Consider the following 12115-nt stretch of genomic DNA (forward strand, 5'->3'; position numbering starts at 1 on the left):
TAGATTTCAAAGCCTTTGAAAACATACAGCAAATTTTATCTTTATATTTAATATTTGTTGTTGTTGTTTAGTCCTAAGTCATGTCTGACTCTTTTGCAACTCCCCAGACTGTAGCCTGCCAGGCGCCTCTGTCTGGGGGATTTCCCAGGCAAGAATACTGCAGTGGGTTGGTATTTCCTTCTCCAGGGGATCTTCCCAACCCAGGGATGGAACCCATGTCTCCTGCATTGGCAGGCAGATTCTTTATCACCAGGCTACCAGGGAATCCCTATATTTAGTATAGTGCTTCATAAAAGCACATATTTAAAAAATAATTTTTGAACTTAAATGATTATTCTCTTATTCTTAATAATTTGAGACTGAGGTGTTGTATGGGAAATTTTATAATGTTCCTAATAAACCCTAAAAAAATTGTTTTTAATCATATATCTTAGAATAAAAGATATAAACATTACATTTCATGACATTAATTTTTCATAGGAAGTGAACCTGCCACTTATGAAATTACAAGATGAGCCCTTTCTTGACAATTCTGGAAATATTCAGCTATCCAAGGAAGAAAATCTAGCTGTTGGTTTTTCAACATATAGGTCAAGCGAACTTCCTGAAAACCACAATCAGAATATTATGGTAAATAATCATATTTTATGTAGTTCCTTTGTATTGATATATGGAAATAATTTAACTTTGCTGTTTTTTCCTTTGGAAAACAACCCATATTGTTGAAACATAGATAAGAAAGATTATTAGATAACACTTAAAGTATGGTCATTGTTCAGTAAAATGCCCAAGTGGAACCCTCACGCAGTGGTCATCAGTGCCTAAACAGTAGCCATAAGCCTCTAGCTTTTATGGTTGTAGGCTTATGGATTAAAATAAATAAAAAATTTGAAAGGAAATAGTAAATAAAAGCCCTGTGCCTCTAACTCACTGAAGAGTTTGCAGACACACAGAAGCAGTCATGCTTTCTGAGCTGTGGAAGTGCAGGTGCTGTTTTCTTCAGATTACTTCTGACTAGTACTCAGTTGTCCAGCTTTAGGCTAGCCTCTGGCCTGTCTTGCATCCTTTCTGTAAAATGGGGGGAAGTAAAATCTTTATTTCCTGCTGTGTTGTGTAATTCAGAGGGTGACTTTAGATTATAGATAAGAATATGGAAAAGAAAGAACAACAACAAGAAATCATACACATGTATGGTGTAGCTCCTGTGATTTTGGAAATATGCCCCCTTCAGAAAAATAACTTATACAACTTTAAAGAAAATACAACTTTAAAGAAATAAATTTATCTGGCTTTTGCCAGTTGCTGTGATGGAGTCCCTGTTTTCCCATCATTAGGAGACCTAATTATGGAACATCTTGAATCTGTGCACTATGCTCTTCGTATAGAAAAATACAGAATATTTTTCTCATACATTTAAAATGTGATCTGATTAAAAACAGCTTTAAGAATTTGTCATATAAAACTGTAGCATATCAACTTATAGGATACTGAGAGATTATTAATGGGAAAAGACAATTTTATTGAAATTTGATTCTGATATTTCACAACTACTGTTACCAATGGCTAGCTGTATTTAATTAAATTGTATACCAGTTTTAGAAATGTGTTTATAGAGTCAATACTATAATTTTCTAAGCTCTAATCTTTCCTGTAAAATGGAAATAATAGTAACTAACTGATAGGAATGATATCCTTAAGAAGATTTTGTGAATAAATCTCTTAATTTTTAAAGTATTTATATTATCATAATGTATCATTATCATGTCCAAAAAGTAGATCTTAAATCATTAAAATATGTTGATTTAGCACTCTCAGGGGGAAAAAAGCGATATAATGTGTTTATTTTTATTTTTTTGGCATAAAAGTTCAGTATGCATTTTAACTAACTTTTATAAAGATGCTATTAAAACATTGAGTTTAAAAAGCAGCCATTGTTTTTGAGACTTTAACTGTTAAATTAATTTAATGGTAAATGATACCATTTTCTCGAGTGATAATTTTGAATGTTGTAGGCTGGGGAAGTACATGAAAAAGAAAATGAAGACTTTTCAGGGCCACTGAAAGTGGCTAAAGAGGTTGAAAAGCTCATTGGACAAGTGGAAACCTGGGAGGCAGAAACCACGTCTGTTTTGGATCTTCTGAGACAGCAGGATGATGTAGAGACCTCAGTGGAAGAATCTTTGCAGGTATGACTGTAACAGCATTAACAAGACAGCTTTTGTGGCTGTAGGCTTATGGATTAAGATAAAAAGTTTTAAAGGAAATAGTAAATAAAACCACTGTTTGAATTTTCTTTGTTGGGGTTTTTTTAAAAAATGACATGGAATCTCAACCCTGGATCATTTGCTGTGATTTTGCCTGAAGACAGAGGATAGAGTTGAAGACTAATAATACCTGAGGAATTTAAATTCTTGAACTGATTTTCCCAGCTCCAGAGTGGAGATTAAAATATTCTCTTTCATCAGAGGGCAATGAGATGAGTGAGTTCAGTCTTCCTATAGCTCAGGGCAGTGTGAATATGAGAGACGATGCAATCTACTCTTGGAAAGCTCAGCCCCTGTGGAAGCCACTTTCCTTTCTTACCTGATGCAGGGAGGGGGCTGTATGTTGTTAAAACTCTGTTCTGTCTTTATTCTCAGGCAGTTGACGCATTGAAAAGCAATGAGGCAAGAGTGTATTTTAATATCACTCAGTTCTTCCTGGAAAGAAGTTACAATTGAGGTTTTACTGAGTTCCAGCTCAGCTATGAAATTTATAGAGCATGTCATACATTATAGCAAGATTGCAAGTTCTAGGAATAAAGAATTACTTGTTTAATTCTTTTGACTTTTGAAATTCTTTTCTACATTTTGAAAAGGTGTATATGAATAATTCTGTGTTTCATTGTTCATAAGAGTAATACCTTTCCTTGCTCTGAAAATATTATGTGAACTTAACCTGTGCCATCTGCTGGTACTTTTCTAATTTTATTTATCTATTTATTTTTGTAACTGGAATTTCTTTTAGTGTAATAAATGAGTGATAAATGAAAAACTCAGTATTTTTAAAATATTGAATTTTTAAAAAAATCAAAGGTGTTAAACAGTGAAAACACAAACATGCTGGAATATACTTCTGGTAAGAAAAAGTTAAGTAAAACTTATGGTTGCTGGGAGGAAGGAGATGGGGGAAGGGATACTTAGGGAGTTTGGGATGGACAGATATACACTGCTAGTTTTAAAATAGATAACCAACAAGAACCTACTATGTGGAACAGGGAACTCTGCTCAGTGTTATATGACCTGAACGGGAGGGGAGTTTGAGGGGAGAATGGATACATGCATATGTTTGTCCCTTTGCTTTCCACCTGAAACTGTCACAACATTGTTAATCGGTTATACTCCAATACGAGATAAAAAGTTTGATGAAACAAAAAAAAATGAACAAAGGTAGATCTTTATTGGATCAAGGTATATTGTTAATCAAGAAATACAAGTTGCTGAACAGTATGGGTCATGTGTTTTTAGTATTTTAATACTAAAACTCTAAATACTTTTAGTGTTTTTAAAAACAGTTGCCTTTTGTACTTTATACTTTTAAATCTATAGAAAAATATCTGTGAGCCCTCCTCTGAGTGTATTTCCTGGTACATAGTAGATATAAAGTACATATTTTTTAAATGAATATGCAAATGATTGATTAAATGACAAGGGAGGGATGGGGAAGAAGAAAAACTTTTTATTCATGTGCTCTACTTCTATTCTTGTTGAAGTATTTTACAGGAACTTTTGTTACTTTTATAATTAAAAATAGAAAAAATTGAAATTACAAATCAATGTGCTCATTTCAGAACATTTAAATAATTTATAAAAGTATAAAGTGAAAGTGTTAGTCACTCAGTCATGTCTGACTCTTTGTGATCCCCTGGACCATGGATCCATGGGATTTTCCAGACAAAAATACTGGAGTGGGTTGCCATTCCCTTATCCAGGGAATTTTCCTAACCCAGGGGTCAAACCCCGGTCTCCTGCATTGCAGGCAGATTTTTTACCATCTGAGCCACCAGGGAAGCCCATAAAAGTGTAAAGAGGAGAATAAAAATCACCACAATTCCTCTGTTCTATGATAAATAAGATCAATATTTCCATAGTTGATATCACACAATATAATTTATATTTTATAGAAATATACCTATGCCACCTCTGAGTTGTAATTTAAAATTTTTTTGTTATTTTGATAACTGAAAAGTGGTGCCCCATTATTTTAATTTGTAACTTATTTGATTACATGTAAGGTTGAACTGTCTTTCATATATTCATTAGCCATTTGTTTCCATGAATAATGTCTTTGTATTTTCTGAATTTTCTTTGGGATCTTAGTATTTTTTTTATTGAATTTATAAGCTCTCTGAATCATGACTCATTTTCATTTGTATGGCAAATATATTTACCAAGTTGTTGACTTTTAAGTTATTTTATTTTACATACAAAATTTTTGTATTTTTATAGTCATTTCTGCCTTTAAAGGCCCTCCAAACCACCCAGGGAGCAGATCAGTTTTCATGGATAATTTCTTCCCTTTCTAGTTTCATGTTTTATATATAATTTTCTAATTCATCTGAAATTTATTTTTGGCATCTTGTAAAAAGCATGGTTCTAAAAAGATGTTTTTCCAACAGCTGTTTTCTCCAGTAGCATTTATTGAACTCCTTTCTGACTGATTTGACTAAATGAATAATTTCACTTTAAGGTTTATTTCTACTCTCTCAACTTATTTTCTCTCTATCGGCATTGTATTCCTCTAGTCTTTATTTTATCTAAGTGCTTAGTGTTTAAGAATAATACACAAAAGACTATGTTGCTCAGAATCTGATTGTATTAATATAAATTTTAAAATGAATTTTAAAAATAACTTTTTTAGAATATAAATTTGCCTCATTTTGGATTAACAGTTAACTTTTTATGATTTCCTGATGAGATTAATAATATGTTTAACATATAATCAGAATATTTATTGTTATCTCACTCTACTTATAGCATCTTATTGCCAAAGGCTCTATGTATGAAGAGCTTGTATCTAGAATTGAAGACACTTTACAAATGGATGTACAACATGTTTCAAGTCAGGAGTCTCTCCAACATGTCCTCACAGCTGGACTTCAGGCAAAGATTCAAGAAGCTAAAGAGAAAGTCCAGGTCTCTCTTTAATCTTCCCTATTTACTGAATTTAGTCTTTAAAACCAAGTAGTCAATGGGAGGGCAGGACAGAGAAGGGGATTGCCTTGTAGTTTGAAAATTTTTTGCAAAATATTAATTTTCCCTTTTATTTCTTTATAATTTAGAGCATGTTGGAAAATATCAATATAGTAAATAGAATATTCTTATGTCTAGTGGGAAAATATGAGTTGCTACTCAAGCTGTTTTTCAATTTATGAGTTTTCTAAGAAGTTTGGCCAAGTGTTATGTTGACAATTTTCTGTCATTACAGATCAGTATGATAAAATTAGTAGCTGTGTTGAAGAACTCAACTGATGTTTCCCAAGACCTGGATGTCAGGCTGAAGGTGGAAGAAACACAGAAGGAACTTGAATCATACATTACAAGGGCTGAGCAGCTACTTGGGCAAAAAGAGAGCCAGAGGGGACTAATTACAAAATACAAGGTGGGGCTGTTTCAACTATCACATGTAGGGCATTTTTCATTACCTCATTTACAATCAAGATGTTTCCATCACTGTAATTATAATGAAGTTATCATAACTTTAAAAAAGTCCTAGTTTTCTATATTGTTCCCCAGAGACTCTTAAACATTCAAGTGATTTTTTAAATTCAAATTTTACTGTAGACTCACTGAATGAATTCAGTGATATAGTGTACAAAGCATGGCTGACTCTATGACACTGAGCAAGAATTTGATTTCTCTGGCTTTTTTAATCAATAAAATGGACATAATAATTCTAGTCCTATTCAACTGCCAAATAAATGAAAACAAGATATGTGAAGAAGCTTTGAGCGGTTAAAATTCCCCAAATGTAAAATAAAATTATTATTAAAATACTTTAATCAAAGTTACTAGGGACATATACTTATCAGCAGTTAAAGATCCAGTAATACTTTGCATGGAGACAGTGTTTGGTTGACTTCATGGTTTGATAGGCAGCTTAAGATGGTATCAAAATCAATGGTAAAAACTACTATGTATAAAATAAATAAGCTCCAAGGATATATGTGCAGCATAGAAAATATAGCTATTATTTTATGATAACTTTAAATGGAGTGTAATCCATAAAAATATCCAATCACTCTGTTGTACACTTGAAACTAATGTAATATTGTAAATCAGTTATACTTAAAAAAGAAAGATATGTCCAAGCATATCTAAAGCAGAGACTCACTATTAATTAATACTGGGAGGCACTGGGAGATATGAAATAAAAGTAAAACAAGGTCTCTACCCTTAGACATCGGAGAGGTAGAGAAATATATGTTCCTTCATTCATCCATTCAACATTTACTAAATTTACTGAACATTTTAGATGGGCTAGGCATTTTGGGAGAGATAAAAAGAAGTAAATCCAAAGCAGAAATAGACTACCAGGCATAAAAAGCAAACTTATGTTTACTAAAGGGGATAGCAGGGTGGGGAGATAAATTAGGAGTTTGGGATTAACATATACATACCTCTATATATAAAATAGATAATCAGCAAGGTCCTACTGTATAGCATGGGCAACTCTACTCAATATCTTGTAATAACTTCAGTATCTTATAATAATAGAAAATAATCTAAAAAATAATATATATATTATTTTATATATATGTATATATAACTGAATCACCTTGCTGTACACTTCAAAGTAACACAGTATTGTAAATTAACTAAACTTTAATTTTTTTAAACAAAGATGAAGTCAATCAGTACTCTGTGCTACTGCACCCAGTCTTTCCAGGAAAAGGGACTCCTCCAGCAGCCTCTCTTAATCCTCCTTGTGGCCTCCTCCTCTTGTCTGGGTTCAACCCTCTTTTGGCTTTCTGGACTGTTAACCATACTGGACCATAGCACCAGCTATTTCAACATTGCTTCTCCCACAACCATCTTATTCTGTTTGCACCTTGTCAGCCACCAGTTTTGCCCAGCTCCCACTGTCTTTTTTTTTTCTCCCAGTTTTACTCCTGGAATGCTGAGAGTGCTGAACTGAGCTTGAGTCAGTGGTTCTTGTAAATAATCACTAGGCTGGATTTCAAGAGGACAGATACAGTCAGCTGAGGAAAGAGTGAAGGGAAAGAAAAAGCAGAGGCCTCAGGCCCCTTCTCTACCAGAGGGAGGAATTACAGTGTTAGTCCTCATACCACTTTCCTCTTCCTGCCCTTCTTCCTTTTGAAATCTGAAGCCAAGGCCTCCTCCTTTTTGTCTCTGGCATTTAGTAAAATAGTCCCATTTTCACAGCAGAAGCAGAATCCGTGCCTTGCTAGTTACTGCCCTGAGGCCCCAGGGACTCCTGGGACACATGAGTGGCAGGAGTTCCCTGCCCGCACATGGGGCTAGCATGTCTTCCCTTTCCATAAATCTAGCAGTCCTCACAGAGGCTTTAGAGGAGGTCCCTGGGGCTCAGACTGTACCTTTTCTGCACGAGACCCATGATAAATATGTAATAAGTAAATGAACAAATCGCCAGCCTGCTTCATTGCTTTCTCCCTCAGAATTAGTTTCATCTTCTTGTCTCTTATAGATTTTTCTGCCCTTTCTTAGACACTAAACTATTTTCTATTCTGTTGTTTGATGGTTGCCTAAGCCGGATTTCTGTTCTTACAGAGTATTATTGCCAGGCAAGATCCTGTAAGAGTAGGTAAGTGTGAGATGAGGAGCAGGCACGTTCCAGTCTATGGGACTGCCACTGGTGTGGGCCCTAAACAAGCCTTTGAAGTCCATAAGAGGATGTCGCCTCCTTGCAGCATAAAGTGATTATGCACAGTATTAAACATTTGCCACATCACCCCTACTATAAACTGTGTCTTATTGCAACACTGATATCTAATACAAGCTGGTATACTCTTTGGACTGTATTACTTATGAAGTGTGGTCATCTGCTCAATACTTAAGAACTTTAGAGGATACTTTGCCAGTGGCTCATAATAACAAGCCTTTTAATTGTTTATGAAAGGGACCAAAAACTATTTGGAATATCAAAAGGAAGTCTCTGTCTTGGCCTCAAAGGTGTAACTATGTTTGAATAATAAATATTTGCAGTTCTTTTCAAAAGAAATCAAAGCATACAAAAGGGAGATCAAAAAAAAAAAAAACACAAAAGGGAGATCACCTTCAGTCTACACCTAAAAGTATCCCCTAAATCTTCAAGTAGTCTCCATGGAGTCCTCTCCTGGTTCTCCCTGTTAAAATTCTCTAAAATTCTACCTGTTAAATTAGCTTTGATAACATGGCCGTAGAATAAGGCTTTCATTCTCTTGTTAGTGGTTTTTGTTTGTTTGTTTTTTTAGGAAGCACTGATAATTTCTAATACTAAAAGTCTGGCCAAGTATTTGAAAGCTGTTGAAGAACTGAAAAATAATGTAACTGATGACGTAAAGCTGTCTTTGGAAGAAAAGAGTAGAGACATTTGTGCCAAGTGGGAGGTAAGAACATGCATGTATGTCTGGGGCTTATGATCCTGACATTGATCCTGATATTAATATATACACATGTAGAGTTTCATAGAAAATATGGGTAGGCTTTGGTGGCAGACAGACCTGGATCCAGCAGCTAATGAATGAACTTGAGCAAGTTGCTTAGCTCCTAGGAGTTTTATTGATGAATTGGGAAAAACCTCACTGACTTGGCAGGATTGTTGCAAGGCTTTATATAAAGCACCTACCACAGAGATTGTTTTTGCTAAATGTTATTGAGTATTAAATATGTGTGTGAGTATATGAAGAGAGAGAGAATAAAGTAATATAATTGAATGTCTACTGTTAAAGGGTTTCTTAAAACACATTTTAAAATAATCTTTTAATTTTAGAACAATTTTAGATTTACAAAATTATTAAAAAGGTAGTAATAATGATACAGAGAATTCCAGTGTATGCATGCCCAGTTTCCCCAGTTATTAATATATTAATATAGTACATTTGTCATAAGGGACTAATAGTACATTATTAACTAAAGTTTAATTTCCACCTAATATCCTTTTTCATCTGTTACAGAATCCCATTCAGGATATACATTGTAGTTACTTGTTATTTCTCAATAGGCTTATAGCTCTATATTTTATATATATTTTCTCCCAGTCTACCTCTTGTCTTTTAATTCTAACCATGTCTTTCACAGCTGAAACACATTTTTAGTTATTAGAAAGAAAAAAAAAATGTTTATGAGTTTTAAAACATCCTCCCCAAAGATATATGCATGAATCAGAATTACACATAAATTCATTTCTATGCTTGGTTACCACAAATATTTTAATTTTTTAATGGAAATCTTCTCAATATATCCTGTTTCCGTGGTTAATATGTGTCTTTGATTTTTTTTAATAGTCTCTTCATCATGAAATGTCCCTGTATATTCAACAACTAAAAATAGACATTGAAAAAGGAAAACTTAGTGATAGTATTGCAAAACTTGAAAAGCAAATCAATAAAGAAAAGAAGCTAATTCGCAGAGGAAGGACCAAGGGTCTCATCAAAGAACATGAGGTAAAAACCTGTTTTCATTCAAGTTTTGTCATCACTGTGGGGTTTATCCTAAATGGTTTAGTAAGTCCTTGGCTAGGATTAAAACTGCTCTGAAAATTACTTCAGTGCTTTTGTCCCCTGGGGTTCATCCCTTCTGCAGTTGAAGCTCTATCTAACCAGAGCCTGCGTGTCTTGTTTTTTAGAGGTGAGAAGAATTCAGCATTGACTTAATTTTTTTTTTTTTTTTCCATATATCTCAGTGCCCCTTGTCCTCAAGACTCTGGTTACAAACATGTCACCGTCTGTTGAAGTTCCCGTAGTTACTTTTGTAAGGACTCGGCATCCTCTGAAGCACAGCTTTTGTGAAAGATAGCAAATCAGGATATAAACCAGCCTGGGCCATCTTATGGTCTGTTTTTGGTCCTCATCCTATTTGATTGCTTTCGTATATTTGACAGTCCCGACCCCTCTTTTCATTTAAACTTTCTACTGCTGTGGCTCTCTCAATATCCATCTCTCTTGCATTTTATTATTTTGCGGGAGATCCTTCTTTTTACATGTTCTTCACAAATTTTCCTTTTTTCTTCTGATATCCCAATGCTTTTGTTCTGGTGTCTCTGTTCTTGGCTAATCTCATGCTTGCTCCAGGTGACTGTATGCACTTTGGTGCTTTAACTGTCCTCTCTGCAAGGAAAAGCCCAGATCCTTATCTCCAGCTGAGTCCTTTCCCCTGAAGTCCAGATTGTGTCTCTGAGTAGTAGATACCACCAGTGTTCTTCAGAGACCTCCACTTCAGCATGTCCAAAACCAGCCAATCTTATCTCAGACTTTTCTTCCTCTAACACATCCTGGTTATCAAAGACATTGCCGTCTCAGAACTCGCTCCCCCCTTCCTCTTCCCTCTTCCCTCTTCCCTCAGCCTTGGAGTCAGCTGCCAGGTCCCATCTGTTAATCTTCAGAAGAGCTGCTGCTTCTCCTTCCTTTCCATCAGTGTTGCTACTTCCCTTAACCTGGGTTATTTTTTCAGTGCGATGGTGGTGGCATCATTTTCTGGTCCCGTCATGAGAGTGACCCATTGAACCCCCCTTACTCTCAGGACATCTCCGAACTCCTCAGAACTCCATGCAGGCCCTTCACCGTGTGGCCCCAGGATACACCTTCAGTGCCCCTTCTGCCACGCTAGACTCCACGTCCTTTTGGAACATCTGGAGCTTTTCCTGTCTTGGCTGCTCCTTCTGTTAGGCACGACCCCTCTCTCCTTTTCCTTGGAGGACTCCGTGCATGTTCTTTCAACCTCTAGCCCAGATGGTTCCCTCATGTGAAGGGGTTTTCCTCTGACTGCTTAAGGCAGGAGGTGTCTCTTGTCATGCTGTTTGCTCATTATTTGTGTGGTTACTGTGGGGAAGGAACAAGCTTTCCTCGACGGTTTAAGATCCTTGGTTGGATCTGGAAATTGAACCGACAAAGACAGATTAACAGGAGAAAAGCATACATATTTCCTTGAATTTTTTTAATGTGCATTGGAAACTTCATAAGGGCATAATGACCCAAAGAAGTGACTGGAGCAGGAATCTTGTGTACCTTTCAGACAAAGAAACAATACATTTGTGAAGAATTGACAAGACAGAGAAGTTTGGGCTAGGGGTAGTGAAATGGTGAAGAAATAACTAGGAAGAGAAACGTTATGGTACAAGGTTTCTTGCACATTCCTTTGGTCCCATCTCTGGGCTGATAAAACTCTGTCTCCAGTAAAAGGAGCTTTATTTCTTGCCTTTAGGCAGAAAAGGAGAAGCCTTTTCTGTTTTATTTTTTGACCACACTGTGCAGCTGGCCGGATCTTAGTTCTTGAACCAGGGATTGAACCCTGGGCCCCAGTAGTGAAAGCACTGAGTCCTAGCCACTGGACCGCCGGGGAATTCCCTCTGCATTTACTGCTGCTGCTGCTTTTTTAAAAAATATTTGTTTATTTGTTTGGCTATGTCAGGTCTTAGTTGCAGCATGAGGGATCTCGGTTGTGTGTCCAGGATCCTTGCCGCTAATGGACTCGAGTTGTGTCTCATGGGCTCCAGAACTCTAGGGAGTCATAATGAAGAATAATATAGACATATAGTTGGCAGTTGGCCCTAAAGGGATTCGCCACAGCCTAATGATGGAGTGAAGGAAACCAGAACATGTCATCCCAACATATGCCTCTCTGACACACAAGGAAATTTTTTTTAATTGAAGCATGGTTAATTTACAGTGTTGTGTTAGTTTCTGCTATGTAGATGAGTGATTCAGTCATATGTAATTCCCTCTGCATTTACTGCTTCTTTTTAAAAAAATATTTATTTATTTACATATTGTATATATTGTTCTTCATTATGATTTATGACATGAAAATTATTTTTTGCTGAAGGCAAGTATGAAGCAGAAAAGGGACTTCCTTGGTGGTTTAGTGGTTAAGAATCCACCTTCCAATGCAGGGAAAAT

The 12115-nt window shown here is 35.7% G+C and overlaps 1 protein-coding gene across 12 annotated transcripts in view; it reads left to right on the forward strand.

Moving 5' to 3' along the window:
- SYNE2 (spectrin repeat containing nuclear envelope protein 2) overlaps positions 1-12115 on the forward strand; it is a 323751-nt gene that overhangs the window by 110838 nt on the left and 200798 nt on the right. For all 12 annotated transcript variants that reach the window (XM_059890586.1, XM_024997770.2, XM_010809508.4 and 9 more), the window contains 6 exons: positions 481-630; positions 2013-2186; positions 5016-5174; positions 5467-5640; positions 8474-8608; positions 9506-9664. In XM_059890586.1, coding sequence (XP_059746569.1) covers positions 481-630; positions 2013-2186; positions 5016-5174; positions 5467-5640; positions 8474-8608; positions 9506-9664 — 951 coding nt within the window. The remainder of the gene's footprint in view (positions 1-480; positions 631-2012; positions 2187-5015; positions 5175-5466; positions 5641-8473; positions 8609-9505; positions 9665-12115) is intronic.

This window comes from Bos taurus, chromosome 10 (genome assembly GCF_002263795.3).
Source record: "Bos taurus isolate L1 Dominette 01449 registration number 42190680 breed Hereford chromosome 10, ARS-UCD2.0, whole genome shotgun sequence".
In the NCBI taxonomy this organism is placed as follows: domain Eukaryota; kingdom Metazoa; phylum Chordata; class Mammalia; order Artiodactyla; family Bovidae; genus Bos; species Bos taurus.